Source organism: Malania oleifera, chromosome 2 (genome assembly GCF_029873635.1).
Source record: "Malania oleifera isolate guangnan ecotype guangnan chromosome 2, ASM2987363v1, whole genome shotgun sequence".
NCBI lineage: Eukaryota > Viridiplantae > Streptophyta > Magnoliopsida > Santalales > Ximeniaceae > Malania > Malania oleifera.
Genome location: NC_080418.1, coordinates 16,120,259 through 16,137,278, shown reverse-complemented (window position 1 = coordinate 16,137,278; position 17,020 = coordinate 16,120,259). Strand labels below are relative to the sequence as shown.

The 17,020-nt window shown below is 37.1% G+C and overlaps 1 protein-coding gene across 2 annotated transcripts; it reads left to right on the top strand.

Annotated features, from left to right (window-relative positions):
• The first annotated feature begins 49 nt into the window (after positions 1-49).
• Positions 50-15,788, top strand: LOC131149560 (THO complex subunit 4A). Of its 2 annotated transcripts, none has more exons than XM_058100110.1 (4): positions 50-445; positions 591-737; positions 7,982-8,193; positions 14,981-15,788. In XM_058100110.1, exons 1-4 carry the CDS (start codon positions 284-286, stop codon positions 15,141-15,143), a joined length of 684 nt encoding a protein of 227 aa, XP_057956093.1. In that variant the 5' UTR covers positions 50-283; the 3' UTR covers positions 15,144-15,788. The 2 variants fall into 2 exon arrangements, with proteins under 2 accessions (XP_057956093.1, XP_057956092.1); XM_058100109.1 differs by having other exon boundaries at positions 591-796; positions 7,999-8,193.
• The last annotated feature ends 1,232 nt before the right edge of the window (positions 15,789-17,020 follow it).

The window sequence follows — 17,020 nt, the reverse complement described above, 5'->3', positions numbered from 1 at the left end:
AAAACAAGGCTCAATTAGAACTCCAGAGCTGACAAGTGACGATCGCTGTTTTTACTCCAGGTTTGGTCCTCGTATTGACCCCGAGCAGCTCTGGTCGTTTTTCTATTGTTTATAACGATCGCTGTAAACCCTACTTTCCTCTCCAGCCATCCATCTCTTCCATTTTCTCTCGTCTTCTCTCCTCTAACAACCCTACCCTCTCTCTCTCTCTCCCTCCCTCCCTCTCTCGCTCGCTCGCTTTTCTTCGTTGATCTTCGCATCTAGTTTTTTTTCTTTTTGTAAAATGTCTAGCGCTTTGGACATGTCTCTGGACGATCTGATAAAGACCAACAAAAAAGCAGGAGGTGGAAGCTCTAGAGGCAGAGGCAGGGCCTCTGGTCCTGGCCCTGCTCGTCGCTTCCCCAACCGTGGTGCCAACAGGGCGGCGCCTTACGCACCCCCAAAGGTGGGTTTTAGGGTTAGCTCTTCTCCGTTCGATCGACCTAGCTCTCTTTTTCGCGCTTCGGTTGGATTCGATTCGATTCGACTTGATCTGATTCGATCTCTGATATGATGCTTTCTGTTGTCATGCGAAACTACGCGTTCTTCAGGCTCCGGATTCCACCTGGCAGCACGATATGTTTGCAGATCAGGCGTTGGCGTACCCGGCACAGGCTGTCCGAGCCTCTGCCATTGAAACCGGAACGAAGCTCTATATTTCCAACTTAGATTACGGCGTATCCAACGAAGACATCAAGGTAATATTTTTCTACTTCTACGCTCTTTGTTGTTTAATTAATATTCCCCTAATTACCACGTAGGGTTTTCTAGTTATGGTTTTACTTGTGCCGAATTTCTGTATTTTTTTAGGGTTTCAATGTGTGAGAATTTTTTTTAAAAAAATTTTCTTTAAAATTTAAATTATTTACTAGTGTCAGTTTTATACGGGGTCTAATTGAATGACGGAGGCAGTTTTTGTTTGTTCTCCTTTACATTGAATGGATAAAAAGTTGTTTTTGTTGATTGAAGAAGCGGATGTTGAATTGGTAATCATGCTGATTGAAGATATTGCACATTTTTTCTTTATCATTGATATTTTATTTTTCACTCAGCATGACTCTGCAAAGCGCAGTCGGTCAGTTGGCATGGGCTGGCCTGGCAGTTGGTCTGTTCTATTGTGAAACATTCTATTGGACCGTACATTTATCTTGATATTGATTTAGCAGTGTAGGCGCACCTGTTTTATCTTGTATTTGGACGTGTTTAAAAAATTGTTTTCATGTGTTTTAATCTGTTTTAACTGTGTTAGAAAAAAAGTGGATTTGTTTTATTGGGAAGAGGAACAAGTATAAAGGATTTGGATTTTGGATACAGCAATGATGGATGGTTTGAGTTGTCCTAATTTTGTATAGGTTTTCATAGCTGTTGGTTATGCTTTATGACAGTCTGTGACTGATTATTGTGAAGCAAGATTGGTTACCTTGCTGATAGTTGGTGACTTGGTGCTCTAAGTAAACAGTATGATACTGTGATGTGGACTCTGGTGAATGCTTAGCTTTGGATTTCTCGAGTGTAGATTTTTTTTAAATTTTTTTATTTTTTATAATTACTTTTGATAATATATTAGCCGACATGTAGTGATAGCTCCTCTTTATGGGTTTATATGGGTAGAGATCAATTCTGAAGCTGATGATTAGATACATGATTTAATTCCGCCATATTTTAATTTATTAGCACATTTTGGGTAGTTTTTTGCATATGTTCAACTTTTAGATGATGGGCTCAATGTGATTGCCCAGGGACTCTGCTGTTGGAAGAAAACAAACCTAGAAAGCTTTATATAAATTGGATTATTAGAATATACAACTATAAATCCATCAGATTGTTAATAGTTTACAACTGATCATGTGAATAATTGGCTTACTGAAAAAATAGATCCTCTAGTGATTAAAATTAGAAATCCGCAATAATGATGCTTACGCTGAACTGGTTGAGGAGCTAATTATTGTCCGATACAAGAGAATTAGTGGAATTCAGATAAACCTAGATTGGAGAGAGGACCCCCCCTCTTGAGGGGAAGGAGGAGGAAAGGGGAAAAGCGGAGAAATACCAGAGCGACGGAAGTAGAAAGAAGAAGCTTCAATCTAACGGATGAGGGGGAAAACTCATGTTAACTTGCCCTTCAAATTCATAAAAGCCCTTTCCTGGGCTCCTCCGTCTTTTATGTTCCGAGACCACCTTATTTATAAAAAGATACAAAAAAATATGAATATAATATATAAACCTTACAAATGTAGGAATCTTATCTTAACTGGTAGTACCAACAAAATCCGTAAATATACTAATTTTAAGTACTAAAAGCACACATAAAGTAACTGTCTAATTTTAACTAACAATTCGGGTCGGGTGCCGGTTGGTGGGGGGGCACCTCAAGGTGGAAAAGGAGACAAGATGGTGGTGTTTTAGGCAAAGAGAGGTGCCAAAAATGAAACACAAAACAGCAATCCGGACCAACGAACTCTTTGTTCTTCTCTCTGGTAACATTGTTTTTTCTCCAAAATAGTTGATATTTTCATAATTACTTTTTCCTGTCCACATGTGATTTCATCAATAATTACTACTGCTTCCCCATCCGCCCATTCAGTTGTGATTTTTTGCATTCAGCATCTTTATTAGATTTGCTCAGAGAATGGGATCGGACCCTCACCTTTGAATTTGAGAATGAAGTTGATTTTGTAATGGGGGTCCTTTTTCCTTGGCTCTTTTTTTGTTGGACTATTGGAAGTCTATCCAGTTTGCTGATGTTTATTCGTGCTTTCTTTCGAGTGGAACTTCTTTTGGGCAGGGGGATCGCAAAAAAACAAAAAATGAAATAAAAAGGAAAACATGGGGAAGGGGACAAAAAAAAAAATAAAAAACCACAAAAAGGGGGAGGGTCGGGAGGGGAAGAGTTGAAAATGATGAGCAAAAGAGACGAAATAGTGCAAGAGGAGTTCTAGAAACGGAAATTTGTATAATTTGAAACATGGTACTATTATTTTAAAATGTCTTCTTTCAAATGGACCAATTGTTATTAAAAATTCTAGTTTACGATTCTAAAATCAAGTCAGATTCTTTTCTTGAAGGACTTATTAGGGATTTATGCATGTGAGTACTTTTTCAAATGTCTTGTGTGAAAGCCCTCTTTATGTATCTTCTCTGGTCATTTGTTCCACTTGGGGGTCATTTTGAACCACTTATGCAAAAGTGCTTTTTAGAAAAAAGTGCTGAATAAGTGTTGAAAAGGGGTACGGGTGTTTTGTTTGGTTGGTGTGTCGTAAAATAAGTGGGTATTTGGTCTTACTTGCTTTGTTTAAGGGTACTATCATGATGATTTTTAACACATATTATGAAATTACAAGTCGGAGAGGGTGGGACCGGTAGTACAAAAGGTATAGGAAGAAGGATGCTGGGCATAGGATCGGCCGGGAGAAGGAAATGGCAACTAGATGGGCCGAGAGTGAAAAAGAACGAGAGGAATGGTAGGAGGGCGGACAAGGAAAGAAAAGTGAATGGGGGGGGCGGCACTTTCTTAGGAGGGGAGAGGGATAAAAGCATTAGGCATCCGTGCAGCAGGTAAAGGAGCGAGAAAAAAGAAGGGACGACGAAAAGGTGGAAAAGGGCGTAAGGTAAGTTAAGGGCGAAGGCAAAGGGAGTAAACGAGGGGAGTGGTGAAAGAAAAAAGGGGAGGAGAATAAAGAAGAGGGCAGAAGGGAAAGGAGGAATAAGAATAGAGAGAGGGACGGGTGGAAGAGAGTGGAAAGGAAAAGATGAAGATGGGGAGATAGGAAAATTTAAAGGGCTTATTAACTAAAATAATATAATTTATTTATTAAGTACCAATTCTTGGTTTAAGGTATATTTTTAACTATGATTTAACATTAATATGTTAAAAATATTAATACCTAAATTAAAATTTTTAGTGTATACTAAAGCGTTAATTTAAATTTTATAGATGGTTCTTTTTATTCATTCCAGAATCTACTATATTTTATTAATAGCTAATAGGTTACAATGCATAAGGAAAATAAATAGATTGGTAATTTTTAATTAAGAATCTTTTTCTTAATAATTATGTTAAAAGCTATTTTTAATTAAATTAAATATTTTTATAATTACAAAATTTAAAATATATGTGTTCGATCTTTTTGAGACATAACTAGTAATTAATAACCTTTCTTTAATTTATATTTCCTACTTACCATGACCATGACTGCGAAAATTTATTATCACAGTTATATACAATATCGCACTTCATGATAAATTGTTATCATCAACCCATGAAGAATGAAGCATATATATATCAAATTAGATTCCAGTTATTTAAGTATATATCAATTTTATAAATTTACAAACATACACAATTTTTAAGCTCTTCATTCATATATGGCCACGCAACACCACGCATCATGATATCAGTCCTTTAAGTCCCTGTAATAACACGCAGAGGCCAAGGTGAAGGCGCCTCCATGCAATTTAATTCTTCTAGTTACTAACACATTCCCTTAGTTACCAGAGTTAGTTGTCATAATCAAAACTGGATGTGGCATAAGCCCTATTTTAAAGAATGTTAGTTGTCTATATAGCAATGATTTGTTAATAATTGGAAAATGTGTATATCATATCAAGATTATATATCCCCCCATTTAGGAAAATATCAAAGACCAGAAATTACATGTCGAAAAAGTATATGACCACCACAAGGATAACTGAAAATGTAGTATTGAAGTATAAGATTAAGAAAAGGTAGATATATCTTGCAACTAATTGATCGGTAAATGCGAAAAATTGCGAACTTCGAATACCTGTACAAAAATCCATGAAAGCAGATTTAAAAATAATGTAACACTACCAATTCATATATTTTGAAAACAAAAGAAGGAAAGGATGAAAAAACAATGAACTGAGCATCACAGGAATAACAAATGTAATGTAAGACAAAGAAACAAGTATATGTACTTCTGAACTACTTGTGGTCACTTCCTAGAAAAATTTATGACGCAACTTGATAGACTCATGACACTAAAACACTCATGAATTAACGAACTCAATTGACTATCTACGCAAAATATCTTACTCATTACACTAACAGTCTTCAAATACTATGCCTATTTCACATAGTATCTGAGATTATGCAAAGACTTTTTAATTATTTTGGACCACCATTGATTGTAGCTGTATTCGATGATAGAGTATATTAGCATATACAAAACTGATTATTTTTATGAAGGAAATGAATTCCAGCTTTTATAACGATAACATGTAATAGATTGGAGAATTTTTAACCAGTTCTTACATTGGAGTCTTCATCACATCACCCAAATGCGTCTGTATACTTAAGCCTCTAACTAGAAAGGCGGCGTTATTTAAATCATCAAAAGGCGTGCCTTCTATAGTAAAAAATGCTAAACGATGTTTAGCCAAAAACCTCAAGCATAAATAAAACAGAAGTATGATACCCGGTGTTAGCCTTTTTGAGGGAAAGAAAACTTCTTGGGTATTTTCTTATAATTGTATTTGCCTCCTCAAGTGGAGCAAAATCGTTCAGACACGAATGTCATGTGTGAACTAAAAATGATGCAAGATCTCACGAAGCCCTCAGGATTAAGCGCTTTATAAATACCACTGATTTAATAGTTCAATATGCAAGTTGATTCTTTTCTTCGATCAAGGCACGAGTGGAAACTCTAAGCGGTGACTGGAGGTTGGGGGTAGGAATGTACTTAGGAAGTGATTGAAGAACGTGAATAATATTTACGTAGCTTGGATTAAGGGATGGGAATCGATTAAATGAAGATAGGGCTATACTGAAGGCAGCAGAAAGTTTGGGAGCGGGGAGGGATTCCTCTTAACGAGAGAACCGAATACTTCTCTCTCGTCCCCATCTCCCCTGCTCAGTCCCTTTCCCCCATCCTATTTCTATGGCTACGCGACTTCCAACCCTCTTTATCCACACCTGTACGCAGATGAAACCGGAGGCCGGGGGAAAGGTGAGCCACGCAAGGACGACAGTATAAGAGTAGCGAAGTACGTATATTAGGTAAAGCAATCAATGCTGATTAATATAAAGGACGGACATAGATATGACCGAAATTGCATCTAGATGAGGGGGCACAATACGAGATTAACCTAAATCCGATCTTAGTCTCATCAGTATCTAAATTTAAAAAAAATCTGATTAGTTAAATTACAGAATACCCTTACGCGTTCCTGTTCAATGATTAAAACACTTTGCATCTTCCAAACTAGTATAAGTCATCAAAATCCAGCCACAACAGATGTCCCCTAGATCCAAAACATAATAGACGAAAGAAAAACCATGTATCATCATAATCAACGCTTCTTTATTTAGTACGAAACATGGGTTGTTGTTTTAGTAGTAAGTGTGTTGCTTGGAATGTACAATGCTCAAATGCCTACTTTTTTTGTAAAAGTACTTATTTTAGAATGATAAGTGCATAATGCATTTTTTAATGCCCCAAACGTGGGGAGGGCTTCTTGATATTTTTGAAAAACCAGATTTATTTCTTTATATCATTCCCCAAGGGGTGTGACCTAGTAAGCGTCAAATAACAAAATGATTGGCTAACTCATGGAAACTATGCGTGTCGTTGATCTCCTATCTCGAGTCTCAGCCCACCTGGAATCCTGTAAACCAGCAAAATTATTGTCTATTAGTCTATAGCAACGTGGGGGACCCAAATGCGACATGTTAGTGAAGTATGAAACACCTTACCATCATGTCAAAGTAGAGCACAAAGCGAATATTTCTTGGAAAAAACAAGTTTAGTCGAAAACTTGAAGTCCTATTAAGATGATTTGATCCATTTCAAAAACACGAGATGATATAACAGACTTCAGGATCACTCTATCAGCATACTTGGAAACCATAATCGTCATCGTACTTAACCGAAGAACTCACATTTCGCTATGTTGTGATGCCAAACATGTGAATTTTGTTTTTTGTATAATTCTGAAACTTTTTATCATATTGACTATATGATTCTGAGTCATATGTTTTCGATAATTATGTCGAAATTACAGTTTTCTTAACAGTTAAAATAAGGGTTCAGCGATCATCTCATATACATGCTTTAGTTTTGATCCATATTGCATAATAGCATATGAAGCTATCTAATGATTTTTATAACTGATTTTCAAAAAATAAAAAAAAACAAAAACATAAAAAAACAGAGACGCATTACGCCCGCAACCCTGAATTTCTCTCAAGTTTATGAATTAACCGCACGACTTAGAAACAATATATTTGCAAATCTCACCTTATAGACTTCACGGTAAAGAATGAATTTTCTTCAAACAAAGTAACCAAAAGCATGCCGTATGTAAACACGAACTTACAGTTGCTATATGATTAGCTATTTGTAAAAATAACTGGATCTATGTAAACAGAACATACATCTTACCTGCTTCTTGAATATCGAAACACGAATCCAAAACAGCTCAAAACAGTCATCGACAACAGTGCCCCAAATCGAAAAAAACTCAAAGGACAATACATCAAAAATTCACCCTATTAGTCACTAGGCTTGTGTTCGAACCCCTATCCTCAAACTTCAGGGTATAAAACCCCCAAAAATCCTCAAGCTAAAGATTTACTTCATGAAAGATCTGTAGAGATAGAGATTCACCGATTGTAGATCCGTGCATTGTAGTAACATTGAGATCATTAATTTGGGCAAATGAGTTCGCTCTTTGAAGATACTAGGAGAGGGCAACGAGGTTACGGTACCTTATTATCAGAAAGTTTTGGCGGAGACATAACATGGCATCCTCTGGAATGAATTGAATTCGTTGGCCGGCGATTCGTGGCGAAGGAGGGGAGTGGAGGGTAGAACAAATTTTCGGTGGGGGGGAGGGGAAAGGCCAGATTCAGAACATGAAGGAAGAAGGGAGAGAAGGATCAGCAAAGAGAGAAGGAAAATTGGAGGAGAAAGAGAAGTAGAGAGAGAAAGAAAGCAGAAGCTCAGAAGAAGGAACAGAAGTTGTTTTCTCACGGCGGGCAGATGCTGTAGCAGCTGTTAAGAGATACAACAATGTTCAGCTTGATGGGAAGCCAATGAAAATAGAGATTGTCGGAACAAACATTGTGACACCTGCTCCTGTTCCTTCTGCTATGAGCAACACTTTTGGGAATACAAATGGAGTTGCTAGAAGGTAACCATGATGCTTTTTTCTTTTCAACATGTTCCATTCCTACAAATTTTTTTTTAAATGTCATTTTTAATGGGATTTGCTCGTTTGTTATGCTTGGTATGATTTATCTTTTCAGATTTTCTTTTTGGTGGTGTCAATAGCATTTACAGAATATGTTTCTAGATAGAAATTTTACTGTGAAGAATCATTAATGTCTTGTGGGATTTGCATGTTTCACTGTAAATTCCTAGGCTTCTTCTTACAAATTTTAAAGGTGAATTTTGAAATCCTTGAAAAAATTTTTAATTTTTGAATAGTTTCATCTTTTAAGTTAAAAAATTTCCGTTGAAAGTGTCAGTGTGAGAGAGACCTGTGTGATATTTATTATTTGTAAGAACTATGATGCTGCTTGTTATGATAATTGAATTCATAAAAAAATATACTTGGAAAAGGTTATGATAATATATTGTTTATCCCTATATATCAAAGCTGATGCATGTGAATCTCTCCTCTCTGCTCCTAAGAAGTTGGTGTGATGTTATGAAGTGTTACATTTTTCTATTGAGTGCTTTGCATGCCTCATTGGAATTTTCTAGGCCTTATTTATTTATTAATTTTTTTTTATAATTTTGCTGTAAAGGGTTTTCATGAGGGTGACCTTCGATCAACGGTAAGGCTGCTCCTTTGTGATCAGTTGATCTTGGGTTTGAGTCCTAGGAAACAGCCTCCTGACATAAAAGCAGGGGTAAGGCTATGTACAATGTGTTGACTCTTCCCCTACCCTCGCAAAGCAGGGGAGCCTTGTGGTCCGGGGAAGCCCCTTTTTTTTTTTGTTGGGGTAAAGGGTTTTCAAATTTATTTTTCACTGGATTGTCATGGTGATCTATGTCACTACAATTATTAATATTACTATGCCCCTCTGTTGTGATGGGAAAATGTATTCATATTTAAGTTCATTTCTCTAGTATGATTTACTTTGTGCATGGCTATATTTTTCTAGTGTGGGGTCTGCTAATGCATTTACAATGAAAAAGTTGCATGCCTCTGGAAATAGCTAGAGTTCAATGTGCTATGTGTTGGGCAACTACAGGATGATATGTTTGTAATGCCATCTTGATACCTATGGTATCTCAAAAGTGTCTTGAGTTACAATTGTATTGTTTTCCACAGGTGGTGATGCCACTGGAATAGCTGTAAATTGATTGAAACAGAAAAAAAATTACACTAATTTTCTCCTTGGGAGGCTAAAAATTATATGAAACTCAAAATAAGATTAAATTAATTGAAAGTAAACAAACTCTCTGTTTTATGGGAGAGTAAATTCTATATTTTGATTGTTCCCCTCTTTTGTTGCTTAGAAATTGTATTTGTGACATAAATTGACACCCTTCTATTGCTAAAAAATTGGATGAAAACTTCTGATCCATTGTGCCTATCCTTCAATTAAATGTTTATGCATTTATGTGTTTATGCTGTGAGGAATACATGTTGCACTATAGATGTTTCATTATTTTTATGTTTTTTTTAGTTTATATTATATACACTCAATGAAATAGTGAATAATAACGAATATGAGGAATTTTATACAACATGTTTAGTATTTATGTTGTGTGTAAATTGATTTTAAATTTGATAAAAATCATTTAGGCCCCTAGTATGTAAAATTTTGGAGTCCGAACTTGTGAGGTATAAGTTTTTAACAAGTTTGGCAATGTGGTAAGTGAAATCATGAGCAAATCCATTGTGCATTATGTAACATCTGAAATGATTGTGATTGTTACAAAAAAGTTCTCGATGAGGACACCCACCTTTTTATTTTTCAAGAAACTTGTGTTTAAAGTTTATTTGAATAGTAGGTGGTATCAATGTGATATTTTAGGTAAAATAAATGTAAAATGATGCTCGAAAACACACATTGCATAAAATATAGGAACATCAACATGGGTTATGTTCATGGAATGTATACAGTTACCAAAATGGTAGTTTAGAAATGATGTTTGGATGGTAATTGTACAATACTCATAATATATAGTATCTGAGTAAATATTAAACAGATCTTTACATTTATTGTTGGATGCACGTCTAGATAGCTATTGCAAGTGATCCTCTTTTTTTTTTCCCCATTCACTTTGGTGGTTGACATATGTAGTAGTATGGTGATGTGTACTCAATGGATGTTACTATTCAGACTCTTTATGCGGGGAGGGGGGAGGGTATTATGATTTCTCATTTGCTATTTTTGGATTATATAATTTTTTTTCCTTGGAGGCCAATGCTTCTAAAATTCAGTGTTTTCATTACTAAGATATTCTTAGTCTCATTCTCTGGCTTAAAATTAGTATGGCTAAGAGTGGAGTTGCTGGGATTAATTTGGTGATAGGCATGATTTGCAGTTTTAGTAGGTTGGTTGTGAGGTGTTTGTGGCATTATCTTACTAGGCCTATGCATAGTTTTAAAACACTGTCAGACCGGTGAGTCAAACCAGTAATATTATTTATATATATATATATATATATATGTATTCATAAAAGTAAAATATTAATAATAATGAGAAGGAATTTGATACAATTATTAAAAATTTATAAATGGTGAAAAAGTTTTAAGGTTAATTAATTTATAAAAAAATTGAATAAGAGTAAGGGGATTTGATTCTAATTGAGAATTTATTTAAGGTAAAGGATTTTAAAATTTAATTGATATAAAAATATATACACACTTATATGCATTTAATACTTCTATTTAATGCTTATGTATGTAAGTATATGAAATGCATTGATTATATATAACTTCTGTTGTCTAAAAAAGGACTGTTATTTGGATGGCTGGCAAAGTACCGCTCCTTGCTCCTGTAGGACCCATGTTCAACACCTATGACTCGCAAAAATTTTGCAAGTTCTAATTTTCTCCTTTTTATTAGGGGTGGAAAAACGGGTCGAAACTTGACGGGTAATCCGTGACCCGCCCGTTTAAATTCGGTTTGAGTTTTATACAAGCTCTCCGTTTATAAATGGGTCAAACAGGACCCGGCCCATTCATTAAACGGGTTAGGCGGGTTCAGGTTGGGTCGCCCTTTTGCCACTCCTACAGCCACATATAGCCTAAAAGAAACCAACCACAAGCTCATCCTCTTCCCATTATCCCATATTCCCAACTCCCAAAACAGCTAAACGCGAAATCAGCCGCTAATTAGGCTGCCAATGGCATGGTTTGCGCAGGTGGTGCCTTGCACACCATCGACTGGATATGAATCTAATCAATGTATGATGCCCCCATCACGTCTACCACATCTTTTTCTGCCTGTCAAAGGCCACTATATATCCTCCTATAAAGCTTTCCCCCCCTCCATGAAAAATTAATTAATGAATGCACGACAGGGCTCCCCGAGGGACTCTTCCACAAAGCTCAAAACAAAAGAAAACGAGGAGATTGAACCACTCAGCCACACATGCACATATTAATTAATGAGCTAGAGGGAGAGAGAGAGAGAGAGAGAGAGAGCAGAGAGGATGGCCAATACAAACCCATCTATACTACCATCATCTTTGGCCAGGCCAAACCTCACACAGCACCGTCGAATAAATTCCTACTTCCCCGAGTCATAAGCACAAAAGTAACACATGCAAAATGACAAATATGGGTTACACCAAGAGATAGTTGGAAGGCTGCCATTGTGGAGGCGGTGCCGCTCGGAGGTGGATAGCTAGTGCTGGTGGCATTGTCTCCATAGGCGTGATCTGAGTGATTGAAGTCTTGACGATCACTGCGGCTAGGTGATGCTGCATGCAATGGTACTGACTACTGAGTAGAAAACTAAGATAATAGGGTGAGATTCGTGAGAATGCTTCTTTTTTGGTATGGCTTGCGTTCCTGAAACTGAAAATAGGAAAAAGAAATGGCTTCCTGAGGAAGTCACAAAGGTAATCTTTAAATGTTAGCCCATTCAAAACTTGACATTGGGCACCTGCCAATGTCACCTCTACCCTCTGCCACTCTGCCCAAGGGTGGGGAGCTTGTGGAGTCTGCTAGTTTTTTTTTAAAATTATTATAAAATATTTAAATTTTTTTAAAAGAAATAAATTATATTTTTTAAATGAGCAACTTGTTTATTAAACGGGTAGGTTAGGGTTTACATAGTAATGAACCGATAATAAACGGGTCAACCCAAACTGAACCTGTTTAACCCGACCTGTTTACAAGCCTGTCCAAATCCGGCCTATGAACCCATTTTGCCACCCTTACTTTATATCAGGTGCCTGAGTTGACCTGTTCATCTTGCCTAGTCTGGTTATGTTATACTGAGTTTCCAGGGTTGACTATGGTTTGTGACATCACCCAGACTGGAACAGTGACCAAGCAATCTAGTCCAGGTTTTAAAACCATGATCCTATGTCAGTCTCCTTTTTATGGTCCTGTTTTTGAGAGTGAAGAACTGTTTTGAGGACTGGATGCATGCTTATGGTTGGAGGCTTATTTATTTTTGTATTCCTCTTTAGTATATGCTCTCATTTAGGTTTCGTCAAAATGTAGCAGAGAATCAAGCATATGATGAAGGGTTTTATGCTTGGGTATAGGTGATGGGAGGAAAGATCATTTGGTTGGTTGTGATGTTAGCAAGCTGAAAGAAGAGGGTTAGATCTTGTTAAGTTATTGTCTGAAACATTTCCTTGGTAAATGGTTGGGGAGAGCAGTGCTTGTAAACCTGGCCCGGACTGGCCCTGCCTATTGGATCGAAAACCTGGTGATCTGAAATTGGGTTGGGTTGGACTGGGTTACTGCATTTAACCCGGTCAAACCTGGTGGGATCTGGATTGACCTGGGCAGGCTTGGCTGATCCGGTGGGTTGGGTTATTACATGTGTTTTCCACACTAGCTTGTATTGGCATATTTGGCTTTTTTGGTTATTTTTTATCTTGATAATGTATAAAGGTTTGAGACTTAAATCTTGATTTGTATTAATTTTACAACATATGGTTCCATTTTAAATTTATTTTATATTATAAGTATAAAATTTATTTTATATTTGTATAATATTATAAAAATTTATAAATATATAATACTATAATATTATAAACTTGACAATATACATAAAATGTCTTTATAATATTATCAATTTTTTGATTGGATTATTATTAACACTGGTCTTACTCGCCGGTTGCAACAGTGACCTGGTGACCCGGTCTCTTGACTGGATTGATGGATGGGCTGAGTTTAATAACATTAGTGGAGTTCGTTTGGAGCCCAATTCTCTTCTGCACAAGGCTATCAATCAAACAATGAGATGCTAAGTGGAGCTGTATATGCTACACATGCGAGTCATTTTTAATGTTACCCATTTTAATTCACTCGCTGTCTTTAAAATTGAGTATGCTTATTCTTTTTGGGAAGATGATGGGAATGGAACTAGCCCACTAGTCCTTTGCTCATTTTTAAATTTTTTAGAATTTTTCTTTATAGATCTTTTTTTATATGCATAGTGCTAGTATTTTTTTTCTTTTTATTGGAGTTCCAAATTTCGTGAGAGGGAAGTTGACAAGTTTATGCTTTGAATGGATATTGGAGGCCCTTGTACCTTTTGTTCCTCATTCCTGGTCTGATGTTGGGGGAAGTACAGTCTTGATTGTTTGTTTTGTAAATCGTTATTGGCATATTTATTGGATACTCATTTCCTCTGGACAATCTCATATTTGCATAGCAAGAGTCCCCATGAAAACGCGGTTCTCCTTCATTTCGCTTGGACAAGTTCATATTGGAAAGTAAGAGTCCCCTCAAAAGATGAGGTCTTAAATCAAGCTAATGATATGATTTGTTTCAGGCACTTGGTCCAGGATTGATTGTTTTGTGCAAGTCTTTTTAAAGGAAACTAACACTCTCCCCCCCCCCCGCCCCCCCTTTTTTTTTTCTTTTTTATTTTATTTTTACTTTTATCTTTTAACACATTTAGAGTGCAGGCCGTTATGGGCTAACCTGTCTGATGTTTTTGGTGAGTTGTGTTTCTCCTACTATGGTGGGAGAATTTTTATGACAAGGTTTAGGAGGCTTGGTGGAAATTCCAAGGGGAAGGCTTTGTGGTGACATGCTTGTTTCACTATGTGTAGGGAGTAACTGGAGTTTTATGGGGGAGAAATTTAGAAAGAAGGGAGCAGTATGAGGTTTTGGCCTTAAACAGAGGCAAATTCTTGTAAAATGAAGGGCATGATTGGAAAATCTTACTTGGGAGAATCAAGTAGCTCATGGTGAAACTAACATTATGGTGTCATAAATTTGTGATGCAAGACAACCATGTCTTGCTTTTGGTGCGTTTGTTTCCAACAAAACAAAACTGAAACAAAGTCTAATATAGCAACACAATGGTTTAGCTTGAAATGGAGCCTAACAAAGGCTATATTTGTTCTATTCAAGAAATGCAGTGGTGAAAAGGTTTCATTGTACTTTTGAAGGGAAAAGGTGCATTAAAAATTTCCACGAGAAAAGGAAGAAAAAATATTTTTTATCCCACATGGGGACACACACTAGGCAAAACATTAGATGGATGACGGTTTTAAGATACGGGCTTCAATTTGCTACGGCCGATTGTCGTAAGGGGAACCCAGGGTTTATAAGCATGCCTTGTACTATTCTTGTTTTTAAATTTATGTTATCTATGATGCCATTGTGCTTGCTGAGTTCAGCAAACATTTCTTTAGGTTTCTGGGGTTCAGGCAATGTGTACTTCCTGAATTTGGTTATTTCTTTCTAATGAATTTGATTTAATATGTAATTGATTTGACATTCCTGATTAATAATGTCCTTTTACATTGTAATTCAATAGTGGACAAGGAAGGGGTGTTGCGCAGGGGCGACTGCGAGGTGGTGGAGGCCGTGGATTTGGAAGGGGCCGTGGACGGGGAAGAGGCCGTGGAGAGAAGGTTTCTGCAGAAGATCTTGATGCTGATTTGGAGAATTATCACAAAGAAGCAATGGAGATAAATTAAAGTGAAGGCATCCATTGTCTCTCTTTGGTTGGCTATTTATGTATCTGCTGTTGCAGCCATTGTGTGCTTGATGATGCAACAACCCCAACTATTTTGTGTATTTCTATCAAAGTCTGCTCTTAGAGAGAGAGAGAGAGGGAAAAAAACTAGAGAGAACTATATTAGAATGTTCGTTCATGGATCTTGGGCTTTTGTTGCTAATTATTCCTTTAATTTGGGTAAAAAGTGTTTGGGTTAATGGACTGACAGCTGTCATGCATATTATGGCCACCTGCCATTGGTTTGTTAATCCTCGTTGATTTATTCTACAAGTAGCGGCCTGTAAGTGGGAACTCTCATTTTCCACACAGCTTGGCTGAAGGTGATGGATCAATGGTTCAGCAGATGCTCACCCCACCTTAACCCCCCCACTGTTGCCAAGTGCTATGATTGCTTCTGGAGTACTGGGGGACACCAATTTGAGGTAGTTTCCATTCTTGTTTTCATTTATGTTTTCTTCAGCTGTTAAATATTTGGCTGGTTAGATTTTAAGTTCAGTGTTGTACTGTATCTCATATTCTGCCAAGGGAATTAATAGTTTCTGTGGTTAATTGGTTTGAATTTCGACATGACTAATTATCATGAACTTGTATTCTTCAGAGGAAATAATTGTGTCTGTTATTCGTTGCTGTGAATTTCAACATATATTATCATGAATTTATACGGGATTGCTGTGCTTCAGTTGTGTGTGTTAAATCTGCCCGTGAGAAACCAGGTCCAGTAAAAATGGATTTGATGAATAAAGTGAAAGCGTTTGGTACTCTACCCTGGAAGAAGAGTTGGCAAGAGTGAATCCAACGTATTGATCAGAATCTTGCACAGCAGTCTGGCTTCGTGCCTATGGGAAGTTCAAGGAGTTGCAAATGCTTTCATAACATATTGGAAAGAACAGCATAAAATAGCTCTCCCAAGATGTGGGCACGAAGAATTGAGGGGATGGTTCATCATCTCTCTTCTGATTTTCTGTTCATCGGGTAATTTTTTCTTCTGCTTTCTTATTCTATTTTCCTTTTTTATTTCTTTGGGCTGGTCGGGATGCTGTTTTGGGATAATGAATTGGATGGAGGTGGCCTTTGCTTGGGGGAGGATTTACTCTTTCTTTTGACTGGGGCACGAGCCACTAAATCTCCAACTACTATGCTTGCTAGTGGTCCAAGTGATGACAAATCTTGGAGCGTGGCTGTGACTGGCTGTGGCCGTGTGTCAACTGATGGCTGTCCAGTTGAGCTTATGGATTTATCTTGAAGTAGGAGTAATATGTGCATAGGGGGCATTGGTTGGATCTGTGATCGATATTAGACCATCTGGGTGGTTCTTTGACCTGTGGCATCTCGCTCTCCAGTTCATTCCTAGTTGGAGCGTGGCTGTGACTGACTCTGGCCGTGTGTCAAACTGATGGCTGTCCAGTTATAAGCTTATGGATTCATCTTCAAGTAGGAGTAATATGTTCTGAGTAGGGAGCATTGGTTGGATCTGTGATCGATATTAGACAATCTGGGTGGTTCTTTGACCTGTGGCATCTCGCTCTCCAGCTCATTCCTACATGCGTGATTTCTGGGTGGATATAAATATATAATGCGGGTAATGATATGCCTCCCAGAGGCTCTACAGCCTGCTTTGTGAAAATTCTCCGAGCTACTTGCCATGGAATAGTTAAATAGATTCACTCTTTTCTTTAAATGCAAGATATTTATTTATTTTATAATAAAGGTCAGATATTCACATGTGATATGCCTGTCTTGAGAGGAAAATCCAAAGGGGCTGTGGTCTTATGCTGCTCCTCAAGGGAGTGAAAGGCCCGACTTGGTACCATTACTGTCACATTTCCTTTGTGGATG